The 27,872-nt window shown below is 43.0% G+C and overlaps 1 protein-coding gene across 2 annotated transcripts; it reads right to left on the bottom strand.

Annotated features, from left to right (window-relative positions):
* Positions 1 to 24: 24 nt before the first annotated feature.
* On the bottom strand, positions 25 to 27,590 carry LOC109903165 (fibronectin type III domain-containing protein 5). Of its 2 annotated transcripts, none has more exons than XM_020499806.2 (6): positions 27,042 to 27,590; positions 16,495 to 16,610; positions 15,710 to 15,911; positions 6,625 to 6,732; positions 6,108 to 6,241; positions 25 to 5,577 (listed from the first exon to the last, which is right to left on the bottom strand). In XM_020499806.2, the coding sequence occupies exons 1-6, from the start codon at positions 27,112 to 27,114 to the stop codon at positions 5,518 to 5,520; spliced, it is 693 nt and encodes a 230-aa protein (XP_020355395.1). In that variant the 5' UTR covers positions 27,115 to 27,590; the 3' UTR covers positions 25 to 5,517. The 2 variants fall into 2 exon arrangements, with proteins under 2 accessions (XP_020355395.1, XP_020355396.1); XM_020499807.2 differs by having other exon boundaries at positions 6,649 to 6,732.
* Between the last annotated feature and the right edge of the window lie 282 nt (positions 27,591 to 27,872).

The raw sequence follows: 27,872 nt of genomic DNA, 5'->3' as shown, positions 1-27,872 counted from the left end.
GGCTGTTAGCTTTTGATATGTCTTGGTCACAGCCGCCTCTGATGTTTATTCAAATAACACAGCAACAGTCATTGTTTACAGCCAGCCTCTGACTGCAGGGAGCTGCTCCCAGAGCCAGTCAAGCAGATCATAATGCAGAACTGCAACCATAGATTCTTCAAAGCATGGTTGGGCCACAACTTGGCAACATAACAACTTGCTTTACAGTACATTAGCCCTAAAATGCATTAATATTATTGAAACCAGAATATAAAATAAAAAAAATGGTATTTACATTGACAACATTGGGTAAATGGTGTGCCATAATGAAAATTTATGCTACGCTTAATTGAAAAACTTTAAGCAATTTTTAATAAGACTTGAGCACTGTATTGATAATGTTTGGCCCTGACTATTAATCTCGGTGTAACAGAAAGTTTAGAGTTGCCCAATCTAATGCGGACAGTAAAATGCCAATTTTAAAAACTGCAAGGAGGTAGGTGAATGAGAAATAAGCAATGCTTGGGTGCCTTTGAGAAATGTAGTGCTGGCACACTGCAAACAGACAAGGCCCCAGTTCAAAGAAATCATCCAGGGAGATGATCATCATTATCCGTTACTGAGTCAACAGATACCTATCGATTGCAATGAGCTACCAGTTCCAACAATCTTAAGGACAGATGCTTTCAACCTTCAGCATAGAAACTTTTGTGAGAAGTGCTGATGGGGTAATGCAGCAGCACAACGTTTGGAGACCTCGCCAGCAAGTTTGTCCTCCGAACATCCATATGTCTGTATTAATCCATCAGATGGGCCTCCTCCTTACTCAGTCTCCCTCCTTTTTTCTCTTTCTCTCTTTCCTCCATTTCTGCTTAAAGCCTGCTCTTGTCCCTGACACGAATCACTGCTTATTGGAGAAATGGAAGCCGAGTTCTGCTCCCCTCTTTCTCATTAATGGTGGAAGTAAGGAGAAAGAATTTTTTTTAAACGTATTTTATTAGTCATCAGTCAACCTCCTCTCCCCTATTTATACATCGCTGTGCTCTGCCTGTCATTAGTCTGCCACTCCCCCACAGCCAAGGTCAATCACCTGCAGAGAGGTCTGTTCACCGAGACGGGTACAGGCGAAATTACAGTTCATTAAGGGCTAGTCTGACACAATGTGATGCGTCATAACAGAACTGGAGTAATCAATGAGAGTAAAGTACAGAATAGTCTACCTTCCTGCCTCCTCCCTCGGCTGTATATTTACCTTTCTCTATTACTCAATATGCACATTTTAACAAGATTGTTGTACACTGGATATAGGTTAAATAGGACAGCGATAGAATGTTATAAATACATTGAAAGCAAAGTGTCATGAACAAATGTTCAGTCTCTCTAATAACGTGACATTTACATTGCCCGTAAGACTTCAAAAATCTTTGCCCGAAGACAAATGTCTCTCACCAATACCACTCTTTACAGAATGTGAAAAGGTTGACACATTTCTCAAATAATAATACTTGTATGTAGCATTTCTAGAAACCACATAACTGATGAGAAAACATATGTACACATTTCTGTCATGCTCTTTATTTAGCATTACATTAGCCCATCCCTTAGAAAATAAATCAAATTCTACTTTTCCTCCTATACCATCTCATAATGGATACAGACAGACCACAGATGTTTAACATAACATACTGCAGCCTCCATGGGCCAAGTGGCAGGGAAATACTAAATGGAAAAGGTGGAACAAATTGGACCCTTACCATTCCATCCTATCAAACCAAATGGAATATTTAGGTGTTTAAGGCAGTGCTTTTTTAAATCAGACCTAAAACACATTACCACAGCAATGTCCCCTTCATGGGGATGTGGAGGAGGTTGTCTGGCCTATTTGAGAATCTCCACAGCATAGTCTCTTCATACAGCATGTCAACACCTGCCTGTGATACAGTACATGGGGTGGGGAGGATGGACTCTCACACTGAAGATGATTCAGTGGAAGCCCTTCTGTGAAGATGACTACTAATGATGATGTCAGATGGGACTGAATCAAAGGGGTCAACGTTTAGAACCAACATATGGAGCTCATTAGTGATGGGGGGAAAAATCAATACAGTTACATATCGGGATATTATTTTTGAAGATGTATCATTTTGACTATCGCAATATTATATTTGCGCTAGTTGGCTGTACCTGCAGCAAAACTTGTTTTCCATCATCTTGTTAAATAGGGAGACAATTTGTTTTCAGCATTTTTATTTCCATGACTGATCAAAATGTTCTCATGGCTGTCTTTTGTTCCTCTGCAGCAGACATATGGTGAGCAATATGTTTGGAACATCGAATTGTAATAAAATCACAGTCGAATTGGAATACATGTAGAATCGTGAGAATGGCAATGCATATCGTATCGGCACCAAAGTATCGGGATAATATCGTATTGTGAGGTCCCTGGCACTTCCCAGCCCAATCGCTTGTGATCACATCGTTGATTAGATCTGGGAAAGTTGGGGGTGGCAGGTGTTTATTAGAAAGGTATTTTCGTAAACAAGGATGCTCATAAAATAGGACTTTAAACTTATTTAATCACATTTTAAAGTCCCCCTGCATTAAGTGTGGCTGGGAGGTTGAGTGTAGGTTGAACAGGTGCTTCATGGCCTGCCGGTGTGTGAGATGCTCCACTGCTCCACTCAGGGCTGTTATTGCTGTCATGGGGAGGCCTGTTTAGCCCTTCCTCAGAGACACATCCAGTCCATGCACATGAGTCAGGCCCCTCTTAAAGGTGAGTGTAAACTCTCTTGAACATTCACTAATAAAAGTAGGTGATAAGAGAAACGATACACTTAAAATATTTGAACAGTAGCATTTTAGTAAATCTACTTATAAGTCAAATATTATTTTTACCTAAAGGGATAATCCACCACCAGAAATAAAATTAATGAATCTCCTGTCAATTTCTTGAAGGCCTATGTTCTATCAGTGGGTAAAATAAAACAATTCCCCATTATTTAACTTCTAAGTGGTCTATCTGTGAAATCAGGAAATGGTGTAGGAATGTGGCATAGCCAAATGGTTCTCGTCAACGGAGATGGGGGATAACGCACTTATCACATTTTATGACGCGTTTTAAACAATTACCTGCACTCCAGATCGCCAAGTGAGCCAATAGATGGTATGGCATACTTGTCTGGAACACATCCATCTGTTTATATAATCATGAAAAAGTATATATTTCACTTAGATGTGCCCAATCTAAACAGTGTACCAAATGATTAAACTCAGTTTCTCCTTCAAGTACCATCTCGCAATAGAGCTCGCCAGCTTTTAGTCCTAAAAACAGGAAATGAGTTACCTCTGGTTCTTTAGCCATTCCCATAGACGGTCTGGTTGTTTAGCAACAAAACTGACGCTTTTGCAACTATTGGGGCACAACAGACAGGGTTGGCTTGAATTGTTGATAACATGTATGCTATATTTCCTCTCCAATGTTTTATTGAAAACATAAATACATTTGCACAACGTCATTACAGTTGTTGGTTAGCTAGCTAGCCATATCAGCATTGACATTAAATCAGTCAAAACACCTAAAAACAAGACATGGTATCAAGAACAAGATGAAACGAGCCAGTTACGATTCATTTATTTATTTTCCCATATGCTTTGACTAACGAACCATGGTGGATTTAATGCCCTCAAAAAGACGCCATTACTATTTATCTCTATGCTCCCCGTGTGTCTGTGGGAAAAGGCCATTGTTGCCATAGAAACGTACCATATCTGCACTCGCTTCATTGCGAGTTGATGAACTGCAATTTTAAGAGACTCCTAAATTGATTGTGCAGTTTGTTTAGGCGATTATACAGCTAGCTAGCTACTTCACATGCTGATATTGACTTTGGTATTATTGTGTATAGCTGTTTTCTAGCTAACTAGCCAGCCAGTTCAGAAATAGCATTGCATTGTGGGTTTTGTTGCAAGAGATTTCCACAATGGTTTTCACATATTTCTAGCAACCTTGTTATAACAACAAAATAAAAAATTTGTTAAGAAATATATTCACATATTAGTGTTATTTAACACTGTTAATTGTATGAATTAGCCGTTTGGTGTGGATTATCCCCTAAAGGCCCAGTGCAGTCAACGTGATTTTCCTGTGTTTTATATATATTTGCACACTGAGATTGGAATAATACTGTGTAATTGTGAACATTTGGATAAAGCCCTTTTATTGTAAGAGCAGTTTGAAAAGACTGCCTGAAATTTCACCCGTTTTGGTGGAATGGAGCTTTGGGCTTTCCATGGGGACATCACCATGCAATAAGTTAATAGTCCGATAAGAAAGATAGTTCCAAACCTCTCTGCCAATAACAGCTAGTTTCCAGTTTTCCCCCTCCCCACTCAGACCACTCCCAGACGGTCTTAGCATAATTCTTGCTTGAGAAATTGCTCTTTGCTAAGAAGCAATTTTTTTCTTATTTTTGATCATTTTAACCAAAAACAAACACAGTAACATACTTAATTGTTGCCCAGAGATGATTTGATATTGATATTTTTTTAAATGGCTGCTTTGGACCTTTTAAAGGAAAATTTTATATTTAAGGTAAATCAACGATAAATGTAGAGACCAGATTTGTTTATAAATGACAACGTTATTTTCTGCTGTCAGAGCTAACAAGCTTTAATTCTCCAGATAAATGGAGAATTCTGACGCACGGGTGTCTTGAGTGCTCCTTTTGATCTTGCCCTGACGTCATAGCCACCAGCTTGGATTCAGAAAGGCCTCCAAAATTAGCCTTGTATTGTCTGAATTCCCTGAGCGGGGAACTAACTAGCTCTGATCGAATGAAAACACATCTCAGAGGAGGTTTCAGGGAGTTGAGCCAGAAGGAGATCTATAAAACTGGTACTTTAGCAATAAGAAGTTGTTGTGAATAGATGAAACAGGTTGAAACAGGTTTTGATACAGTGATATATACTGTAGTTTGAATAAGAGGTATATGTCAAAGGAGGTAAGCAATAGTAAGGAAAGTACAGTATGTGCCTTACAGCAAATGAGCATAATAGGAGGCAAATAAATAAACACTGTAAGAGAGGAGATGCAGTAGGGGGAGTTCATTTTCACACAGTGCACAGTTCTCAAGCCTTGGTTGCAGTATGGGGAACAGGGGCCGGGACGGTGTGTTTCAGTTCATTAACAACAAGCTGAGAGAGAGGGTCTCTGGCCCTGGTTATATGCAGTCCCCTGGCCATGTTCATATCTCCTCTCTCTCAACTCATAGCTGAACCCATTTGGCCTTTATCTCCTTGACCTTCTGGCAATAATTAGAGCAGCGACAGCCACAGTCCTGCCACCACATCTAGAGCCTCTCCTCTGAGACCTGGACCCTGGAGTCCTGAGGGCCCAGTTCACACCCAGGCCCCATGCCAAAGGGCTGGCCACGACCCACAGTCCTAGCCTCATCCTAACAAGCAGATGGGCATAAAGGGCCCTTTGGTTGCTCTGTTTAGAATACACTCAATCCTTTGGATTAGAGAGTGTTCTGGCCGTCACACCTCGATGATGTTCACAGATGGAGCCCGGTTGTTGTTGTTGTTGTTCTTGGGGAACTGGAGGGGAAGAAGGGAAACAGCAGGGATGAAAAAGATGAAGGCCAGTCTCTAAACCTGGAATAAAGTATAATTCTGCTAGTGTATGAGCATGGAGCGCCTGGACAGAATGGGAGGGTTATGATGCTTTCTCTCTGGAAGGGAGATGGGGTATTTTGGTCATTTTAGTGTCAATTGGTTTAGTTGGCAGAGGTCATCAGCCAGTTGTTGATGGAGAGGAGCGAATGGACATCGGACAATCATGCCAGCGTATGGGCTGTCTATGCATTGATTTGAAAGGCTTTGGATTTATACCATTGTTGTAACTTATGACCTGAGATGCATGTTTTGCATTTTAACCATTTTTGGGGGGGATGAAGTGCTGTCATCAATGCTAGTAAATCAATGCATATTCTGTTATGTGGTGGGCGTAGCTCTAATGGTGTTATGGGAGTGTTAACTGCTGGTGAAAGTGGACGTTTTTAAGTCGCTGGGACGATTCACCTGCCCGGTGACGGTGGGGACTCAGTGGGGAGGAGAAGGGGTTATACCTTACTGCGCAACAGCCCCCCCGTCGGGTGCTCCGGAGTACTGCACTCTGATGAGGTCTTAGCTTTGTCCTTGTTGGTGTTGGGCTCATTGTCTTTGATGATGTCATACTGACGGCAGAAGAGAGCGATCACACCTGACAGAGAGGCGGAGAAAAGGACATACACAATAAGTAAATAACAACCACATTACCGCAGTGAAAAGCAGACTGAAATCATTTAGCATGGACAAATTACAACAAATTGTGGACCATATTTGTTTAAATATACCTTTTCTTCTTTTCTACATTCATGAGGGTGTGTGTGTGTGTGTGTGTGTGTGTGTGTGTGGTAGGGTTGCAAAATTCCAGTAACTTTTCCCAAATTACCATGTTTTCAAGAAATCCTGGTTGGATGTTCCCAGAATCAGAAGGGAATAAGCAGGAATCCAGATTCCTGCAACCAGGATATCTGGAAAAACTGGGAACTTGGGGAAACTTACTGGAATTTTGCAACCCTAGTGTGTGGGTAGCACTCTGACCTTTTGAAACATTCCACCCCTCACCTGCCCACATGATCAGCACCACCACGATAATGATGAACTCCCCCGCCCTCAGCTGAGCTCCCACTTCCTCCATGGTCACCTCGTCTGGAGTGTCAAATACAGCAGCACAATCAGTTCATCACCATGGCAACATTATCATCAAAGTTATTATTGGTAACTGGCAGCTTATTAAACCCAGGTTCTCCTGAAAGGTCAGTCTAATGATGGGGGAGTGTTGGGGTGAAATCCATCATCTGCTAAGTGAATATGCCAGGCAGAACTTCAGTCCAGTAGAACTTGTCTCTACCACAGGAGGTTGGTGGCACCTTAATTGGGGAGAACGGGCTCGTGTTAATGACTGGATTGGAATCAGTGGAATGTTATCAAATGCATGCTTTCAAGGTGTTTGGTGCCATTCCATTTGCTCCATTCCAGCCATTAATATGAGCCGTTCTCCCCTCAGCAGCCTCCACTGGTCTCTACTGTAATTATACATACTCAGGAGTAGTTCTGCTCTGTGTCAGCTGGATAGAACAATTTGCAACTGACACCCCCTATTGTGTAGACTGATCTCTCTATTCTTCTTCAGTCCCAGGATGTCACCACTCACCACTGGCTTTCTGTCAGCTAGCACTACTTCAAACAGGCCACGTTTTTCATGATTCCGACTCAACCCTAACAACTTGTGCACAGGCTCCACAATTATCTCCTCATTGAAGAGCGCTGCTATGTGGGAACCGCACAGCACATGCCTCAATTTGCCCACTATTTCTGAGAGAGGCTGATGGTGTCAAATGATTCAGTAGAAGCTGGGCATGAAGAGAATACATAAGCCTGAGACAGGGTCAGTGGGGATCCCCACTCTGAAGGGGTTGGAGAGAGAGAGTTAATCACAGCAGCCACGATCGATTGAGTTGGGCCTAAATAGAACTCAATAATCATTATTAATGTCCTAAGGGCCAAAAACTCTCATTAAAGTGTGTGTTTGTGTGTGTTCAAGGTCCACTTATACAAAGCAACATGTTTCTGAATTCAGTAGAGAGCTGGCTAAAGTTCAGCACACAAGTTCCCCCCATTTAAAGACCAAACAGAAGTAGGCAGTGACACTGGTACATTAGCATGGTGAAGGCTCTGTGCAGATTTCGCCACAGCTTCACCACGCTCCAGCAGGTTCTCCCAATGACTGATTCAGCCAATCGATGAGTCTATGTACCTTGACATTAACCAATCCAAGCTGGAAAGCCAGAGGCTCCTGACACCGCTGCCAGATGGCCTCCATATGGCTAATATTGGTCAGTTCTAATGTCAAAGACGGTCTCCAATCCTAGAGACAGGTTGAGTCCTCTGCAGGGAGAGGTGGGACTGTACTGTTTGTACAGGAGGAAGTTTGCAGGTGGGAGCATTCAGGGACATGGTAAACTGTATGCTGTATAGCTGCAGGATTATATGAGTAAAGACATATAGTCTTGGAGTGTTATACACCTGTTTTACTGCAGCACAGTTTTGCAGATGTCCAGGAGGGAGTTGTCCCGCTGGTCTAGCTAGAAAACCTCCCTCACCAAGAGTCTTGGTCACAGACCACATGCTGGTTATATAGCTATGGTCTTGGGAGACAAACACATACAGTGCATTTGAAAAGTATTCAGACCTCTTCACTTTTTCCACATTTTGTTATGTTACAGCCTCATTCTAAAATGGATTAAATAAATGTTTTACCTCAATCTACACACAATACCCCATAATGAAAAATAAAAAAAGTGATACCTTATTTACTTAAGTATTCAGACCCTTTCCTGTGAAACTCGAAATTGAGCTCAGGTGCATTCTGTTTCCATTGATAAAGTCCCTCAGTTGACAGTGCATGTCAGAGCAAAAACCAAGTCATGAGGTCAAAGGAATTGTCCGTAGCGCTCCGAGATAGGATTGTGTCGAGGCACAGATCTTGGGAAGGGTACCAAAAGAATGTCTGCAGCATTGAAGGCTGGCCTCCATCATTCTTAAATGGAAGAAGTTTGGAACCACCAAGACTTCCTAGAGCTGGTCGCCCGGCGAAACTGAGCCGGGGGACCAGTGACCTTTGGGTTCTTGGCCTTGATCAGGGAGGTGGCCAAGACCCCGATGGTCACTCTGACAGAGCTCCAGAGTTCCTCTGGGGAAATGGGAGAACCTTCCAGAAGGACAACCACGTCTGCAGCACTCCACAAATCAGGCCTTTATGGTAGAGTGGCAAGATTGAAACCACCCTTCAGTAAAAGGCACATGACAGCCCACTTGGAGGTTGCCAAAAGGCACTTAAAGGACTCTCAGACCATGAGAAACAAGAGTCTCTGGTCTGATGAAACCAAAATGGAACTCTTTGGCTTGAATGCCAAGCGTCACGTCTGGAGGAAACCTGGTACCATCCCTATGGTGAAGCATGGTGGTGGCAGCATCATGCTGTGGGGATGTTTTTCAGCAGCAGGGACTGAGAGACTAGTCAGGATCAAGGGAAAGATGAACGGCGCAAAGTACAGAGATCCTTGATGAAAACCTGCTCCAGAGTGTTCGGGACCTCGGACAGGGGCGAAGGGTCACCTTCCAACAGGACAACAACCCTAAGCACACAGCCAAGACAACGCAGGAGTGGCTTCGGACTTGAACTAGATCGAACATCTCTGGAGAGACCTGTTTAGCAACGCTCCCCATCCAACCTGACTGAGCTTGAGAGGATCTACAGAGAAGAATGTGATAAACTCCCCAAATACAGGTGTGCCAAGCTTGTAGAGTCATACCAAAGAATACTTGAGTCTGTCATCGCTGCTAAAGGCGCTTCAACAAAGTATTGAGTAAAGGGTCTGAATACTTGATATTTCAGTATAATATATATATATATATATATATATATATAAATCTAAAAAAACGTTTCTTGATTTGTCATATGTGGTATTGTGCGTAGATTGATGAGGGGAAAAATAGTGTCTGTGTCAGAATGTCAGAGCAGTCTGTCTGTTATACAGAATAATTGTGTTTTGTTTTGAACAGACAGGATCTCAAATTTTGTCTGATCACGGCTTTCTTTGTTTCCTCTCTTTATCTCCTGCTTTCGCCTAGTGATAAAAAAAATGCTTTAGATGCATACCAGCAAAGCCACTACACAACACAACACTAAACTACACATTAATTGCAATATAATGGTGACCAACAGTGCCCACAAACTGTTAGGGCCTACATAATGCTATCCCGACAGCAGAGCTTTCTTTTCAGCACCATGGAGTGAATCCTTACCACCGCTACACCTGGCTATCAGAGGAGCCTTGTCTGGCAGCGAAACTGTTCATTCAGCTTAATTTACTGCCTTTAAAAAAAGATAGTTTATGGCTGACTTGCTTAAACAAATGTGGTTTCTACTGCCAATTGAGATGTACAAACTATGGCACAAGGGAATGACATGCAATCTGTCATTTCGATTAAGACATTGATGAGCGAGCTAGGAAGGATGTAGTCAGTATAATTATTTGTTCAGCAATTTTGAAATGTACAGCAACAGAATTCAGAACATGGGCCGTTCGTACGGTATTCTCCCTATACACCAAGTCAGAACCATAGAATAAGGGGGCATATAATCAGACAATGAAAGCTCTTACAATATTCAATGATGACATTTCTCTAATAGTCGACATGTGCACCACCAAGTCAGAACAGTAGGCTAAGTTATGAGGGGGAAAGGGACCAAATTATTAGGGTGAGGTACATGGGCTACTAACAGCTTACTACACAACATACACTTAGTATTACTTTCTTATCTGCAGTACACATATCTCCCTCGCATATTACATAATTTATGCAGCAGCATACAATACCTTTTTGGACTCGCATTGTTGTGCTGTTCTCACTTGAATTTGTCATCAAAGTTTCTCTGGATTTATTATGGTTCTTGACATCAGTGAGCTTCAGGTCGGCGCACTAGAAAGATGGCAGATTTCCTGGCTTGGAATTCCGAATTTTATGACCGTTCAAAACAGATTTTCCCAGTTGGAGCTTGTTTTTTTTCCAGAGTTTCCAGTTGTTTTGAACACGGCAGAAGTCATGCAGGATTGACAGCATGGACAATGTATTCAAACTATTCTGGCCCATGCTGTTGATTCCTTCCAAACCACTCATTGTTGAATTTGCGATTTCCAACTTGTGTAATGTTAATGTCCAATGGCCGATGAGCACCAATACGTTTTACCTATAATTTGGATTGAAAAGGATTTGCCAGCAGATTATCAACTTGATTCATGATGATGACTGCTTGTCTAGCTTGGTAGCTAAGATTTTGAAAGTATGATGTTGACATAAGTCCAATCAAAGCTACTACGGTAGATATAACGTGATTTGATGTCATTTTACCTTTGTCCAATGACCTTGAGCCTTCTTGGATTGCCTCAAGTGTAACTCTAATGTAACTCTTGAATTTTCAAGCTCTCCCCCAGTTTTTTTTTAAATTTATTTCACCTTTATTTAACCAGGTAGGCCAGTTGAGAGCAAGTTCTCATTTACTACTGCGACCTTGCCAAGATAAAGCAAGGCAGTGCGACACAAACAACAACACATGGTATAAACAAACGTGAAGTCAATAACACAATAGGAAAAAACCTATATACAGTGTGTGCAAATGAGGTAAGATTAGGGAGGTAAGGCAATAAATCGGCCGTAGTGGCGAAGTAATTACAATTTAGCAATTTACACTGGAGTGATATATGTGCAGAAGATGAATGTGCAAGTAGAGATACTGCAAAGGAGCAAAAAAGAAATATATAACAATATGGGGATGAGGTAGTTGGATGGGCTATTTACAGATGGTCTATGTACAGAAGGGCTATGTACAGGTGCAGTGATCTGTGAGCTGCTCTGACAGCTGGTGCTTAAAGTTAGTGAGGGAGATATGGGTCTCCAGCTTCAGTGAATTTTTTTTTTTTTGCAATTCGTTCCAGTCATTTGCAGCAGAGAACTGGAAGGAAAGGTGGCCAAAGCATGAATAGGCTTTGGGGGTGACCAGTGAAATATACCTGCCGGAGTGCGTGCTACGGGTGGGTGCTGCTATGGTGACCAATGAGCTGAGATAGTGCAGGCCTTTACCTAGCAAAGTCTTATAGATGACCTGGAGCCAGTGGGTTTGGCGACAAATATGAAGCGAGAGCCAACCAACGAGAGCATACAGGTCGCAGTGGTTGGTAGAATATGGGGCTTTGGTGACAATATGGATGGCACTGTGATAGACTGCATCCAATTTGCTGAGTAGAGTATTGGAGGCTATTTTATAAATGACATTGCCGAAGTCAAGGATCGGTAGGATAGTCAGTTTTACGTGGGTATGTTTGGCAGCATGAGTGAAGGATGCTTTGTTGCGAAATAGGAAGCCAATTCTAGATTTAATCTTGGATTGGAGATGCTTAATGTTAGTCTGGAAGGAGAGTTTACAGTCTAACCAGACACCTAGGTATTTGTAGTTGTCTACATATTCTAAGTGAGAACCGTCCAGAGTAGTGATCCTAGACGGCGGGCAGCGATTGGTTGAAGAGCATGCACTTAGTTTTACTTGCATTTAAGAGCAGTTGGAGGCCACGGAAGGAGAGTTGTATGGCATTGAAGCTCGTCTGGTGGTTAGTTAACACAGTGTCCAAAGAAAGGCCAGAAGTATACAGAACGGTGTCGTCTGCGTAGAGGTGGATCAGAGAATCACCAGCAGCAAGAGCAACATCATTGATGTATACAGAGAAAAGAGTCGGCCTGAAAATGTAACCTTGTGGCACCCCCAAAGAGACTGCCAGAGGTCCAGACAACAGGCCCTCCGATTTGACACACTGAACTCTGTCTGAGAAGTAGTTGGTCAACCAGGCGAGGCAGTCAATTGAGAAACCAAGGTTGTTGAGTCTGCTGATAAGAATGTGGTGATTGACAGAGTCGAAAGCCTTGGCCAGGTCGATGAATACGGCTGCACAGTATTGCCTTTTATCGGTGGCGGTTATGATATCGTTTAGGACCTTGAGTGTGGCTGAGGTGCACCCATGACCAGCTCGGAAACCAGATTGCATAGCGTAGCAGGTACAGTGGGATTCGAAGTGGTCGGTGATCTGTTTGTTAACTTGGCTTTCGAAGACCTTAGAAAGGCAGGGTAGGATAAATATAGGTCTGTAACAGTTTGGGTCTAGAGTGTCTCCCCCACATAGATTTGCGGTGACGCAGTGTCCCTATGAGTGACAGAACACTGATTTTCCGCTGGCTGCCCCACCACCACAGAAAGCACTGAGCTAGGTTGAAACACCTGCATTTTAGAGCTGCCTTACTCAAGAAAGCAAAAAAAAGAGGCCATATTGTGTGGCTTTATTAACTCAATTATTATTTTCTTTTTTACATTTTTTGCAAAATTATATGTGACACGTATTAATGCCAAAATAACATGCAAATCAGGCAAAAATAAGTAAATAAATGTCCACTTTTTGTTTTGTTTTATTTAGATAAACAGGTCGGGCTCTGCCCCGAATGATGGGTTTCCACTGCCTGCGCCAAAACTCCGGGATTTTTCTTCCTATAGCTTGTTCGCCATTATTCTTTTTAAATAGTGAGCCAACATATTTTCAGCACTTTTATTTCCCTGACTGATCACAACCAATTTTCTCATCCTCTCATGTCTCTCTTCAGCGGACATACAGTGCCTTCAAAGAATTTACACCCCTTGACTTTTTCCACAGTTTGTGGTTTTAAATGGATTAAATTGAGATTTTCTGTCACTGGCCTACACACAGTAACCCATATTGTTAAAGTAGAATTATGTTTGTGAAAATTTGGACAAATTCATTGATTATGAAAAGATTAAATGTCTTGAGTCTAAGTATTTAACCCTTTTATGGCAAGCCAAAATATATTCAAGAGAAACAAATGTGCTTATAAAGTCACATAATAAATTGCATGGACTCACTTTGTGTCCAATAACAGTGTTTAACATGACTTCCTCATCTCTATACTCCACACATCTGTAAGGTCCCTCAGTCGAGCAGTGAATTTCAAACACAGATTCAACCACAAAGACCAGGGATGTTTTCCAATGCCTCGCAAAGAAGGGCACCTATTGGAAGGTATATATATTTTTTACATTTAATATCCCTTTGGGCATGGTGAAGTTATTAAATTACACTTTGGATGGTGTATCAATACACCCAGTCACTACAAACATACAGGCGTCCTTTCTAACTAATTTGTCAGAGGGAAACCGCTCAGGGATTACACCATGAGGCCAATGGAGACTTTAAAACAGTTAGAGAGTTTAATGGCTGTGATAGGAGAAAACTGAGGATGAATCAACAACATTGTAGCTACTCCACAATACACAACTAAATTAACACTTTTTGTCCTGAATTGAAAGTGTTATGTTTGGGACAAATCCAATACATCACATTACTGAGGACCACTCTCCATATTTTCAATCATAGCGGTGGCTGCATCATGTTATGGGTATGCTTGCAATCGGACCGGGGAGATTTTCCAGATAAAAAATTAACAGAGTGGAGCTAAACACAGGCAAAATCCTACAGGAATACCTGGTTCAGTCTGCTTTCCACCAGACACTGGGATATGAATTCACCTTTCAGCAGGACAATAACCTAAAACACAAGGCCAAATCTAAACTGAAGTTGCTTACCAAGAAGACAGTAAATGCACTTGAGTAGCTGAGTTACGGTTTTGACATAAATCTACTTGAAAATCTATGGCAAGACTTGAAAATAGTTGTCTAGCCATGATCAACATCCACTTTGGCAGAGATTGAAGAATTATGAAAAGCATAATGGGCAAATGTTTCACAATCCAGGTGTGGAAAGCTCTAAAAGACTTACCCAGAAAGACTCACAGCTGTAATCACTGCCAAAGGTGCTTCTACCAAGTATTGACTCAGGGGTGTGAATACTTACAAAGAGTTATTTCTATATTTAATTTTGAATAAATTGGCAAAAATGTCTAAAAACGTGTTTTCACTTCATCATTATGGGGTATTATGTGTAAATGGGTGATCTAAAAGAAAAAAAGAAGCTATTTCATCCATTTTGAATTCAGGTTGTAACACAACTAAGTCAAGGGGTGTGAATACGTTCTTGAGAAAGATAATTACCTTTTTTTTTTTATTCAGTAAATATATTTATTTGTTTCTTCATTTTGATAAGAGATAAATGTAATGAATTGAAGGTTATTTGTTGCTATAAAAATCTAAATGTACCGATGTTAAGGTTCTGTCATTATATTTACGGTGGGGTTGTGGGAAATTCTTGTGAAAAAAATGGGGTCTCAAGAAATTATTGCAGACAAAATGGGGTGCCCATTGAAAAAATTTGAATACCACTGACAGAGGGATAGAGAGGGATATGGAGGCTGCATCATTATGCGACCGGTGCTGAGTCATGCCTTAATACTGTAGCCATTTATCACAGTGGCTGCCTGGCTGTACAGGAAACAAACACTTCTCTGAGACACGCACATTTATCTCACCTCTGCCCAGCCATCACTCACACACTAACACCACTTTCGTTGCACCGGTTCTCATCTCGTCCACCTATATGGATCTAGCTCTGTGTTGGTCTGGGCCTAGGGACTGTAGGTCTGTATGTGTCTGTTTGTAGCATTCTGTATCCCTTTGTGCTAGTTTCTCCTAGCTGAGAATATCCCAACTAAATTAATATTGTTATGTGTTATATTCATAAGCTGAGAATATCCCAACTAAATTAATATTGTTATGTGTTATATTCATAAATTGTTGTAAGAGCGCTTGATGTTTAAGAGCATTCTGTTGTGAAACTTAATTTCACGCTTTGTGTCCCCATTGATTTGTATTGGCCTTTATGAAATCAGTGAAAAGTTGTCAACAGTCTAACTGCAAGCTTTAGTCTCGGCACTGTATGTGTACATACTGCTGTGCACAGCGTTTCCTCTTCCTTTTCTGGCACTGTACCTGCATTACAGCAAGGTACGGGAACCTGAAGAAGTGCTTTGGACTTTGTTTTCTCCATAGATACTGTATGTATTAGCTTCAGTCTTATCCTAAAGTTGTGTGTGAGATTCTAGAGTTTTTTACCTTTACTCTTCGAGGCCTGTGTCTCAGACTCCTTGGGCGTGCGGAAGCGCAGGGGTTCGCTGTGCTGACTCATGGGCCCACTCATGCTGATGGACTGCACGTGCACAATGTAGTCGGTCTCCTCCTCCAAGTCCCATAATGCACAGGAGCGGGTGGTGGTGTTCACTTCCTGGATGAAGCGCAGCATGCGCACGTCCTTCTTCTGTTGGCACATCATCACAGAGGTGTGTTTAGTGAGCAGTGTAACTCAAAACTATTCACTGATGTTGAGTAGAAGTCTCACACGCAACATTGAGCCCTGGTGAACTTCAATCCCAGTTATCACATACTGTACAGTAATAGTAGACAGAAATAGACTGTGTGGAGGAGCTGTATGTGGAGGAGTGGATAGAGGGAGCAGCAGTCAGGAGATGGGCAGAACCAGGGTTCTTTGCTGGGCCTCTGGGACCAGGAAATCATCAGCTGATTGGCTAGAATGGAGCCTAACCATTGTGCAGGGTAGAGTGACTGTGTGAAAGTGGGAAATGTTATTGCTTTCCCTCTTTACACAGCTGCAATCTTCCACTGCTGTTGTCGAGGAGACAGGCGCTCTGACGGGATCGTCCTGGCAACACAACGTCCCATGACACAACGGTTCCGCAAAACAAGCAGCTGGCCAGCAACGCAGGGACAGTGAGTAGCGATTGGTGACAGATACTATTTGATCTCCTATTGGCGAGAGTGAGTGTTTGTGTGGCTTGGGTGGGTCTCCTCCCCCCCCGTACTGCACTCCTTCTCGCTCTCACCTGCTGTGTGATGGCGAAGCCGATGACAAGGTCCCCTTCGGGGATGTCCCATGTCACCACGGCAGAGTTGGACTTCAAAGTCTTGATGGTCACATTGACAGGAGCCGCCAAACTGTCTGCAAACACAGACAGGGAGAGAGAGAGAAAAGATACACATGAAGCAAATGAAGTTTACTGTCTAGTGGGTACTGGGTAGGATACAGTAGGTATGGTAATGGGTACATGTGTTATTTACATGGACTCAATATAGTACTTCAAACAGTCCTTACAGTCACAGAGTGGTTAATAAGCTACTCCACAGAAGAGCTTGGCTATTCTAGACAGTATGATCTACAGATTGGCCATCAGACTGTGGAGCCTGGTGCTTACTACAAACAGAGGCCTCTGATCACTGCAGCCCCCCACAGCTGGTTTCACTGTTCACTATTACTCACCCAGGGAGAGCTGGGGCCTGATTCAGTATTCACATCCATTCAGCATAATTAGGACTCATAAGAAATACAAGTGCAATCAAATCTAGAGTGGAGCGGTTTGTAGGGGTTGAATTTTAAATGGCCCCGCAATTAAGAGTTGAATTTTGAATAGGTTCACATTTAGAGTCAGTTGAATATTCTGTGAAATTACACTCAACTCAAAATAATGTACACTGAGTGTACAACACTTTAGGAACACCTTCCTAACATTTAGTTGCACCCCTTTTTGCCCTTAGAACAGCCTCAATTCATCGGGGCATGGACTCTAAAAGATGTTGAAAGCGTTCCACAAGGATGCTGGCCCGTGCTGACTCCAGTGCTTCCCACAGTTGTGTCAAGTTGGCTGGATGTCCTTTGGGTGGTGGACCATTCTTGATACACACGGGAAACTGTTGAGCGTGGGAAAACCCAGCAGCTTTGCAGTTCTTGACACACTCAAACTGATGCGCCTGGCACCTACTACCATACCCCGTTCAAAGACACTTCAATCTTTTGTCTTGCCCTTTCATCCTCTGAATGGCACACACACACAATCCATGTCTCAAGGCTTAAAAATCCTTCTTTAACCTGTCTCCTCCCTTTCATCTACACTGATTGAAGTGGATTTAAGTGACATCAATAGGGGATCATAGCTTTCACCTGGATTCACCTGGCCAGTCTGTCATGGAAAGAGCAGGTGTTCTTAATGTTTTGTACACTCCAGTGTATATAGAGTTGGATTACTTTTTATTATTCAGTGTAATGTGTTGTACGTGCTGCAAACCATTGACAGTTTAATTAGGGTTTGTGCTACATCACTTCAAAGTAATGATTTGTTGCTGTGCAATACATTTACAGTTTTGTGTGCGTGCATGCTAGTTGTGTGTGTGTGTGTGTGTGTGTGTGTGCTGTATTCAGATGTTTACACCTGGCGGCATAATCAAATAAGTGAGCAGATGACGCTGTGATTACAAATGAATGAGAGATCCAAACCCTGCTGGAGTAGGGACATGCCAACTGTTTTTCAAAAAAAGCTTCAATGACACTTTCAATTCATACATTCCAGACAGTGAATGGGACAATCATTATCAGGGCTTACCTGAATGATCAGAGAGCTTTGGTGGTGATGACTCATGTGATGGGGGAGTGTCTGCAGAGTAAATGAACATACAATCTTCCATATTCCTTCACTGTCAGAGGGAGGGCGCCCTGTCTCTTAGCCCCTCCGTGTCACACGTACACTTCCGTATGGTAAACAGTCTGAGACATTGAGGATGGATGGGTTTGTGTGATGAGACACAGGAGGGACGGGAACAGATAATCGAGAGTGGACACTCATAATCATGTTACATTATTCCGACATCTATTTAGTGCTGCAGATGTATTCAGATGAGTTATTGAGCGTGTTAGCGCTCACTCTTGTCTTTAGCTAGGCAGTGTAAATCATGGCCTAGTAATTGTTTTGCTGATTAAAGGCCTGAGACAGAGACACACACCCAGTTGCTTTGTTGGGGATGTACTCCTTGGCAGACGGTGGCCAAGACGGGAAGCTCTCATATATCCCCATGACGTGAAGTGTGAGTCAGGACTAATGAAACAGCAGACAGAGGTCTCCATAAACTCACTCTCTCACTCTCTCACACACACACACACACACGATGAGAGATGGGGATGACTTTGAGTCCGGACTCAGAGCCCTGTCCCTGGTGCGTGTGTGTGAGAGAGAGAGGGAGTAGACACCAGCATGTATTTGTTAGCGGAGTCATCAGAGGGACAGGAGGTAGAGTGTGGCGTGCTGGGCCGTGTCATGAGGATGAGTGTTCAGTGGGTGGCAGCTCGGCAGGCTTTCAAGGAGAGAGGGGGTATATAAAGAGTGAGGCAGTATGTTTGCATGGGTGTCTGTGTGTTTGCTAGTAAACTAATTGTACAGTGCATGTTAAATTAGATTTTGTCCAGCCTACAGACAACAAATAAAACACTCAAACTGTTGGCTTGCAGTTTGCACGTACTATTTCCCCTCGACATTTAAAGAGCCTTTACTAACTTGCAAGCACGCACACACAAACACTGCCTCCTGCTTAGTCTCATTGTCACAGTACTCCAGCTGCCCTAGATCAATAAAGCCTATCATTATTTAATGAACGTTCTCTGGCCTCCACAGGCCCTTCTCTCTCAACTCATACCACCCCCCCCCCCCCCCCCGACCACCAGACCCTCTGACCTGGGAAAGACCGTAGCACTCCCCCCTCAACCTGTGAACTGTATATCTGTATAGCTGCTCTCTCTGACTGTTGAGCACGGGCTGATTTCTGACTGAGTTGCTTTGCCTCTGCCTGATCTAAGACCCTGGTCTGGTCCTGCAGCATTTCATCCTTTCATGCCTCTGTGCTCATAGAACGCTTACTGCTCAGCAATCAAAGACACCCTTCTCATCTCATGGGTAAATATCCCACAGACAGACAGACATAGAGTCTGCATGCTGGCAGTAATGGCCCGAGGGGAGTAAAATATCAAAGTGGGCCAATAATGTGGTGCTTCTCCCTGGCATTAGCAATGAGAGCCCATAAATAGACAAATGAAGTGAACCTTGGGTTGCTGTCTCTAAGCGATAGCCGACCCTGCTGGGCAATAAATTAGCACATGTTCATTAACACGTCCTCGCCTGACGCTAACGAGCATGCTGGGGGAATCACAAGTGGCTTTTCAATACCCCCCCCCCCCCCAACGTGTCATTGAGATTGCAAGGGCAACCTCTTCTCCCTTTGTGCTTTCAGGTCGTCCTCAGGTTTACTGTACTGAGCAGTACACACACACACACACACACACACACACACACACACGCAGACTCACACACTGAATTGCAGACATATATTCATGTTGTCATTCTCACACTCACAACAGTTAAAGAAACAGCAGTAAAGCCTAAAGATGTGTTGGAACAATAGAGTTAATGTGTTTCATTTGGCATCTTAAGCAGCTGTTGAAAAATGAATGTCTGCGTTAGGTGTACAGAGCGAGACTGGGAGCCATAACACGATGCCATGTTCAATTATGAATGCACTGTCACCTGTTTCATTACAGCCTTTATCGAGCCTCACTCTATTTTTCACTGCTTATTGTCCCTGGATGGAAGCAGAGAAACAATACATTTTCCTGTTCTCTTGGTCACTCTCTCTTCCTATTTCCATCTTTCTTGTAGTCTCTCTCTCTCTTTCCCTTTTTGTTCAGCCATTCTCTCTTTCATTCTCTCGCTGACTCTTTCAAATCTCTGAAACGCTCTCTCTCGTCATCTCCACCTGTCTCCGATCTATCTGGTTGTGTGGACGTTGTCCAGTAGAGCCTCTCCTGACAGGTGGGCTGCAGACAGTCTCCTAGTCCTCCGGAGTGTAAACGGTGATCCGGCTAACTGACACTTCTGTGGGAGCTGCTCACTGCCTCCACTTCAGACACTAGAAGGAAAGAGTTCAGGCTTGGCACCCCCTACTCCACCCCCTCATCATCTCTGCATCATCTCCCGCCAACACCTCCAACAAGTACAGTATGGGTAGAGATACAGTCCAGGTTGACCTTACATTTAGAGTTCTAGGGGCATAAACAACAAAGTGTACTGGTTTCACACTCAAAAAGATGTTGCGTAAAGCTTACTTCCTTATTCCATTCACTTGTATTATTTTTTACTGCATCAGGAATAGCGTACACAGACGTTTCGGCTTTACCGCCCTCCTCAGTGTTCAGGTACAGTTTTATTTGAATTCTAAACAGCATTTGTAGAGAACAACCGGTGAGCAGCAGGTGCTTCTAATCAGGGTTGCCACTCATCCCAACCAGGAGCTCATTAGGGCCTGGTTTAACATAGAAAATGGTACTGTCTATAGTTTACTGTGGAAATATACAACCCAGAAAGCGAACCACTGGAGTGTGGCTTATTGCCCAAAGCACCAGAGAACACAGTGTGTGTGTGTGTGTGTGTGTGTGTGTGTCTTTTCCATGGCTTTTCACTCACCACGCTCCATCATAAACATACCTCCAGGGCTTTTCTCTTTTGAGGAGACATTAGTTATTTACTTTTTGCCAAAATAAGTCTCCAACCCGCTGGCCTAAAGAGCGGCAAAGATGCGAGCGCCGAAATAGCCTCTCACTTTCACTCTCTCACCCACTCACTCTCCCCCTCACTTGTGTAATTAAATGTCAAAAGCCAGAGTATGAAAATCAATGCTGCATTGTGTAGAATCGCATCTAAGAATGCAGCAAAGGAGCACGGGTGGCAGTGTTGATTATTTGACAAGCCGCCGTACTGCTCGTCTGTTAACTACAAATGAAATCTAGTTCCCATCCAAGTTCCTAGGGCCAGGAAACCAAGGTAATATCTACACAATCAATATCCCAGTAGAGCTGGGCACATTATACACACAGCACATAAATATGATGGGGTTTTTCACTATTCTCCCCTTCTCCTTGTTTCACTATCTCCTACTCATCCCTTTCTCTCCCTGTTACCTACTCTACTCTCTTGCTCTCTTTCGCTCATCATCTTTCTCTCCATCCCGGTTTTATTCTCTCTCCTCATCCCTCGTTTCATGTCTGTTTCATTCTCTCTTTTTCTCATCCCTCTCTTTCTGTAGAGTGTTAGCCAGTCTGTTGAGAAGTGAAGCAGCTGGTGGGGTAATGCCTAGCTGCCTCCTTGGAAGGATGGCACTGGGAGGGAGATGGTGGAGATAGAAAGAGAGGTCGGCATTGGCTCTCTATGGTGCTTTCTCTCCATCTCTCTCTCACTTTCCTTCTCTCTCTTCTCTCTCTTTCTGCATTGTTCGCTCAATTTTTTTTCTCTTGCCCACTGGGCACACACTGGTTGAATCAATGTTGTTTCCACGTCTATTCCACATCTACTCCATGTTGAGCCAATGTGGAATAGACGTTGAATTCACGTCTGTGCCCAGTTGGTGTTTTCTCTTGCTCTGTGCCTCTTCCTTCTCTCTCTCCTGGTGAGCGTGACGGTTCCTCTCTGAGAGGCAGGCTTCTATCCCTCCTTAATGTCACCAGGCCTGCAGCTCTTACACTGGATTTGGCCACAGGCCCAGGAGACAGTGTGTTTCATGAGCACACACACACACAGACAGAGACAGAGAGAGAGACTGGGCTACAGGTAAACTGCTGTGTCTCCACAGCCATTTTCTAGCGTAACTCACACCATTTGCGTTATCCCCTAGGATATTAACAGAGAGGAGGAAATAAAAACAGTATTTTTACGCTCTGGTGAGCTGCCAAGGGCAGTGTGTGTGTACGCTCCTGTCTTAGGGCCAGGAACATATACAGCACCATAACATTCTCTGGCGCAACCACCCCACCATTATCATATTGTACTCATGGGCTCTAAATGGCAGATTGGACCCCCACCGCCCAACAGCTTGGCCCCCCACCAATACCACCTGTCATCCTCCTCCCCACCTGCCACTCATGGTGTCAGAGCAGACTCCAGACTGCGTCAGAGACATGGCAGGGACACGTCAGTCTGTTGGCAGTGCCACCTCACAGGCCTGATGGCCAGAAGCTAGTCTCTCATTGTGTATTTATTACTTCTGTTATTATTTTTCCAGACTATTTTTCTCTTTTTTCTCTCTCTGCGTTGTTGGTAAGTAAGCATTTCACTGTTAGTATACACCGGTTGTTTTCTGAAGCACATGATACATGCAATTTGATTTGATTAATGTGTGTTCTCAATGACAGCAACAAGGCCCCTCAGACAAGCACATTCATTCATTTCCATGGATCCCAGCTCTCTGAGAGATCACAAGTTGAGTAGATATGGAGTATGACAAAAAGTGAGCAATTGACTATATCAATCACACATGGTCTGGTTGGAAAATAAGCTGCTAAGATGAGTTCCACTGTGAAAAGATGTTGAACAGATGCTGTTTGGTTGAGTTGTATTTCAGTCAACCTTACTCAACAGAAGCCAGCAGGAACGCAAACAAGGCTTAGTCCTTTGTCTTAATCTGTGCATTCTAGGGCTGTGAGTCATGTGCAGGAGCCGGCAACAGAGCATCAGGAGCCCCGTGTGTTTCTGGTTTAAGGCCCCTCTGTCTACAGTGTCTGAGTTCAGGCAAAACCAACCACACTCATTCTGAGGAAGATTACACTTGTCTCTTTTGCTGCTGGTGCTGCAGCACTTCTCATGCTCGCTGACATTTTGCCTGTCTCTATTGTGTTTGCCTACTGTGTTTGAAAATACCATCAGCCTGTCATTAAGGCTGTTATTTTGGATTAACAAGGGGAACATGGCTTTATTAGTGCGTGTTCGTGCTGGTAATGGCTGTAATGTATGTGTGTGCTGAACTGCAAGTGCCATTTTGAGAGAATTCTGTGCCTTCGTCTGTTCTCTCCTTTTGTCTACAGATCTACTGCCAAATAACTAATTGAATACTTCAATAATACAGCCAGCCAATGAATGAATACTATTTAACCGTTTCCACTCACACATAAAACACACTGACACACAAACACACACACACGCACGTAATACAAACCCATCTGAACGTAAACAAGCAAACACTCCATTACTTATATCATAATGTTCTGCTTCCAAACACCCATTTCTCTTTGCCGTTCTGGTTGGAGCAGACCTCATACATGTGGTAAGTGGAAGATATCCAGCCTCTGCTGTGTAATCCCATGCATGTTCTGTTTCCTGCTCCATTGGTTGTGTCTGTCTTCGGGGTAAACTATCTAAATCTGTTCTTTTGAAATTGGGATGATTCATCCAACAATAAGTGGCTGGCCTACATAACAACCAGGCCTTTAGAGGAAGCACTTAAGCCAGATGACATCCAAAACAGGTAGCTATGGGCTGTTTTTGTTATCACATATTATTTCAAAAAGATTCACAGAATCTAACAGATGAAAAATGTCTATGTAGCATAAAGGAGAACAACGGTAGACTAAAGTGAAGAAAGAAAGGGTGGTATCAAGGAAACACTGTTGTTCCAAGAATACAGACCTTCAGGAACCACAGTGTATGTCCCCCTAGTTTGTTTAACATACTGTAAAATGAGGTGTTTTTCTGATGAAACAACCTCCCAGTGAATATTCCACAAAGAGCTTTTGAGCCAGCTAGTGATTTGGCAGTAGACTGGAGTTGATGAGTCTGTTTAACGACCTTTGGCTCCTCTGTCTGGGTGCTGTAACTCCTCTGGGTGGGATGGTGTGAAGACTTGACACTTGACAGTTAATATACTGCTGCTACTGAGAATCTGTGGCAGGGTTGGGGAGTGGCAGGACTCCTCTGGTTGGCCAGCGTTAGAACCCTCATAGTGGGAGTGTAATAGTCATGCTGCGTTTTACAGTAAAAACAAAACAAGGCTTTTTAGAATAGCTACTCATTTCATCAGAACTTGAAAGGGTCTCTAAGGTTATGCTGGGCTTTTCTATTGGTTACTGTTTAACTACTTGATTGATTGGTTGATTTGATGGGTTGACTGACTGATTGATTGTGTTTCATGGCGAGTCTGTCGAGGAGCAGGGACTGGCTGGTGGAATTTACCACCTCGTTAAGATGGTGTTGAAGTTCATTTACATTTTAAATGGAAACATTAGCTTTACATTCCTCGTCCAGAGTGACAGATACTTCATGACTCACCATAAACAGAAATGCATTAAAGGACGTCACAAATGTAAAGTTTACAGCGTGTTAACACACACCCACACGCTTCTGTCAATCCAACCATCCTGCTCAGTACCTAGCTTTGCTCCTCTGATTACTTGTCATGCTTTCCTTCGTTTCTGTGTTCTCTATGTTGGCTTTCTGAAGATTTTTTTCCAGAAGTAACACATTCTTAAGGGTACCTTATACAAGTGCAATGTCTACTTCAATCAAATATCCATCCACAAGTGCCCTTGACTCTCCCCAGTCAACACTTCTACTAAGGAGATGGAAGTGGTTTAATGGTGTCTCTGATTGTCTGAGTGTTCTTCAACCTGGTCCTGGACAACCACAGGGTGTTAGTACTGGGCTGGAACAAAAGCCTGCACACACTGTATATCCCTAGGTCCAGTGGATTGAAAAACACCATTAGATCCTCGATCTGGCTGCATTGCTACAGTACGTGTGTCAGCTCTCCAGTACAGTACTGTCTAGTGAGATGACATCATACACTAGGTGTATGTTGCTGTGGCTATAAGGAGGTTGATGTAGATGGAGGAGGGATTAGAAGAAGTCTCTGCACTGCCTGCAGGACTGGCTCATTAATCAATGTTTTATTCAATTGCCCCCCCGCACAATCAGAATGTATGAAACAATTATGAGCCCACAGAAACCCATATGTGCACCCCACTTTCGGCGAAACGTGATTTCCTGACACAGTAAGGGTGTGTGTTGCCTACGTGCAAGTGTGCATGCATGTGTGTCTGTGTCTAGGCTAGGTCTAAGGCTGTGTCTAGACGTGACAGTTCATGCATCTTTATAATTCGGATCATAGCGTTCTGTTCATGGAATTGCGAACGTGTCATGCATCTACACCTACAGAAATGTGTCCACAGTGTGTCCAGATTCCCTATTCCCACGCTATATTTAAATGCCAGTAAACATTTTACAAATGGTGGAATAGGCTAAATATGTTAACACCACAACAACTGATGGCTGTAGCTAACTGGCCAGCTAATCTCTGTAGCTAGCACTCAATGCTAAAGGGATTGCAAACAGGTTAGCATAACTCTAGCCAAACCAAAAATATTTTCCTAAATATTAGCTAGCTGGCTACCATTTAGGAGGCCAGCAAACACATTCTTCACATGCTAGGAGCGTATTTCCTCCAACATTATAATGAAAAGTTGCCTCTCGTTCTCAAAACACAAGTTTTCTGGAGACATGTGGGAGGACTGTTGATGACGTTGCCCCCTGGTCAGCCAGATCTGAACACAGTCAGACCACAAAGCGTTTTTTTTTGTATTCTGATAGCAGATGTCACATGTAGGTGTCAAGTGTAGACACGTCCTAAGTGTCTGTGTTGTTTATTTATGAGAGAGCGAGGGAGAGAGAGATGTAAACGCTGTAGAGGCGGTGGGTGGATTCTGATTGCAGTAGTATGTCAGTGTGATTTGCAGTGCTCCATCAAGATGAGCAGTGAAAGCTACAGCACTCAAGTGTTTAGGGAACGTACATTCCGGGGTGATAGACTGAGGAGAACCCCAGCGGAATCTATTCCCAGGGTTCACTCTCACCTCACGCATTGCTCATTCAGCAGCCTTCCGAGAAACAATTTGAAATGGTTGTTTTCCTCCACAAATGTTATAGCAAGCTGTGCCAATAGTACATTCACTGTAATGCCATGATTCTAATGGATATTAGTTTGGTCCCTACTGTATAAATATCACATATTACTTTGAAAATGTGTGCAGAAGAAATACATATTTGTATAATATATATTTGTCCATCATTCTGTGATAACAGTTAATTACAGATTTTTAAGTAAAACATTTTTTTAAATGCATTATTAAAGCTATTTCATTTTCAGAGACATTGGGGTTGTACCTGTACCATGTACTACTTAATTAAATGGTCAGCTTTACTTGGTTAAGTCAGTTTAACGTCATATCAGTCTAAATCTTGTGAATGTAAGCACTTGACAACTGCTTGGATCAAAGGCTAGTGTTATTCTTGCTGATAGGGTAGTAAATATAACTAGGCTACAGTAATAAAACATAATGAAACGTAACGTAGGCAATAAAACTGGTGCTGAATTATTGCAAAAGCATTTGTTTAGCCTTTAAATCCAGGAACATAACTGCTCATGTTCCATGGCCTATTTAGAGTGTTTCAGTATAGATCAGTAGCAGTATAATGTCTGGAGCATTGTATCAATACAGATTCTTACACACACGATTCCTCATTCATCGCACAGAATATAGCCTAAATGCCAATTAGAAACAAATTAGCACCAAAAAAAACACTTTTTCCCATTGTTTTATTTGCACGGATACCAATGCAGTCCCCGTAATGCTCGCACATTAACCTTAGAGTTCCCACTAGAAGGCAAATACGTGAATGCATGGTTGAGTAATTGCTGAAAAATAAATATTTTAAGTACATAAACATTAACTTACCAGCAAAGACGCGAGAGACACCTAGACAGCTGAGAATTAGCAGTGGCACGGTTGACAGGGAAAATATCTTCATCCTTTAAACATTAGAGGACGTGAGATCCCATTTACTCTGACTAGAGCTACGTTAACTGCCTTGCTATTGTTCAGCATTCACATCAGTCCATGCACATTGTCTCGATCAAAAACCGTTTACTGTCTCGTTGGCTTGCCGCAGATCGACTGACGAGCGCTTTCAGCAACCTGGGACAGCGACAGCGCTCCCCCACCTGCATGCAACAGTAGTTTAACATGCGGCGGACCTTGTTCGTGTGTGTCGCCCACGAACGCTCTTCATTGTTCCACCTCAGCTACGAGAGATATTTATAGACATTAAACTCGACGACCTGACATAAATGAAGTCCTGGTGATGAGTGTTGGTCCGTGGCTGTGGCCGAGTTTCGCACCGTGTACATATGTGCCCCTGAAGTCGGGTGGTGCTTAGGGGCACTCAACAGAAACGTGATCGCGCTGCTCTCACTGCCCTGCCCACTGCAATCGACACTCGCGTGCGTATAGTCATGGGAGAGATGCACACACACACAGGCATACACTCTAGGCTTAAATTATTATTCATATGCGCTGCAATTATAACTCTATGCACACATAATGTCTACATGGAGAGTTTATTCATTATGATTAAATGAGGTATGAAATATTGGCTACACTAAACCGGATAACTTTGAGTTTTGCTCAAAGTGCATGTATATTTTTCACAGCTATAGACAAAGTGTCTCTTGTATATTTCGGCTATGAAATGATTTCTAAAGTTTGATCTCGAGCCCAGTTGTTGAA

Source organism: Oncorhynchus kisutch, linkage group LG14 (assembly GCF_002021735.2).
Source record: "Oncorhynchus kisutch isolate 150728-3 linkage group LG14, Okis_V2, whole genome shotgun sequence".
Taxonomy (NCBI): Eukaryota; Metazoa; Chordata; class Actinopteri; order Salmoniformes; family Salmonidae; genus Oncorhynchus; species Oncorhynchus kisutch.
The sequence above is the reverse complement of the archived record's forward strand: the minus strand, read 5'-3'. Positions and strand labels throughout refer to the sequence as shown.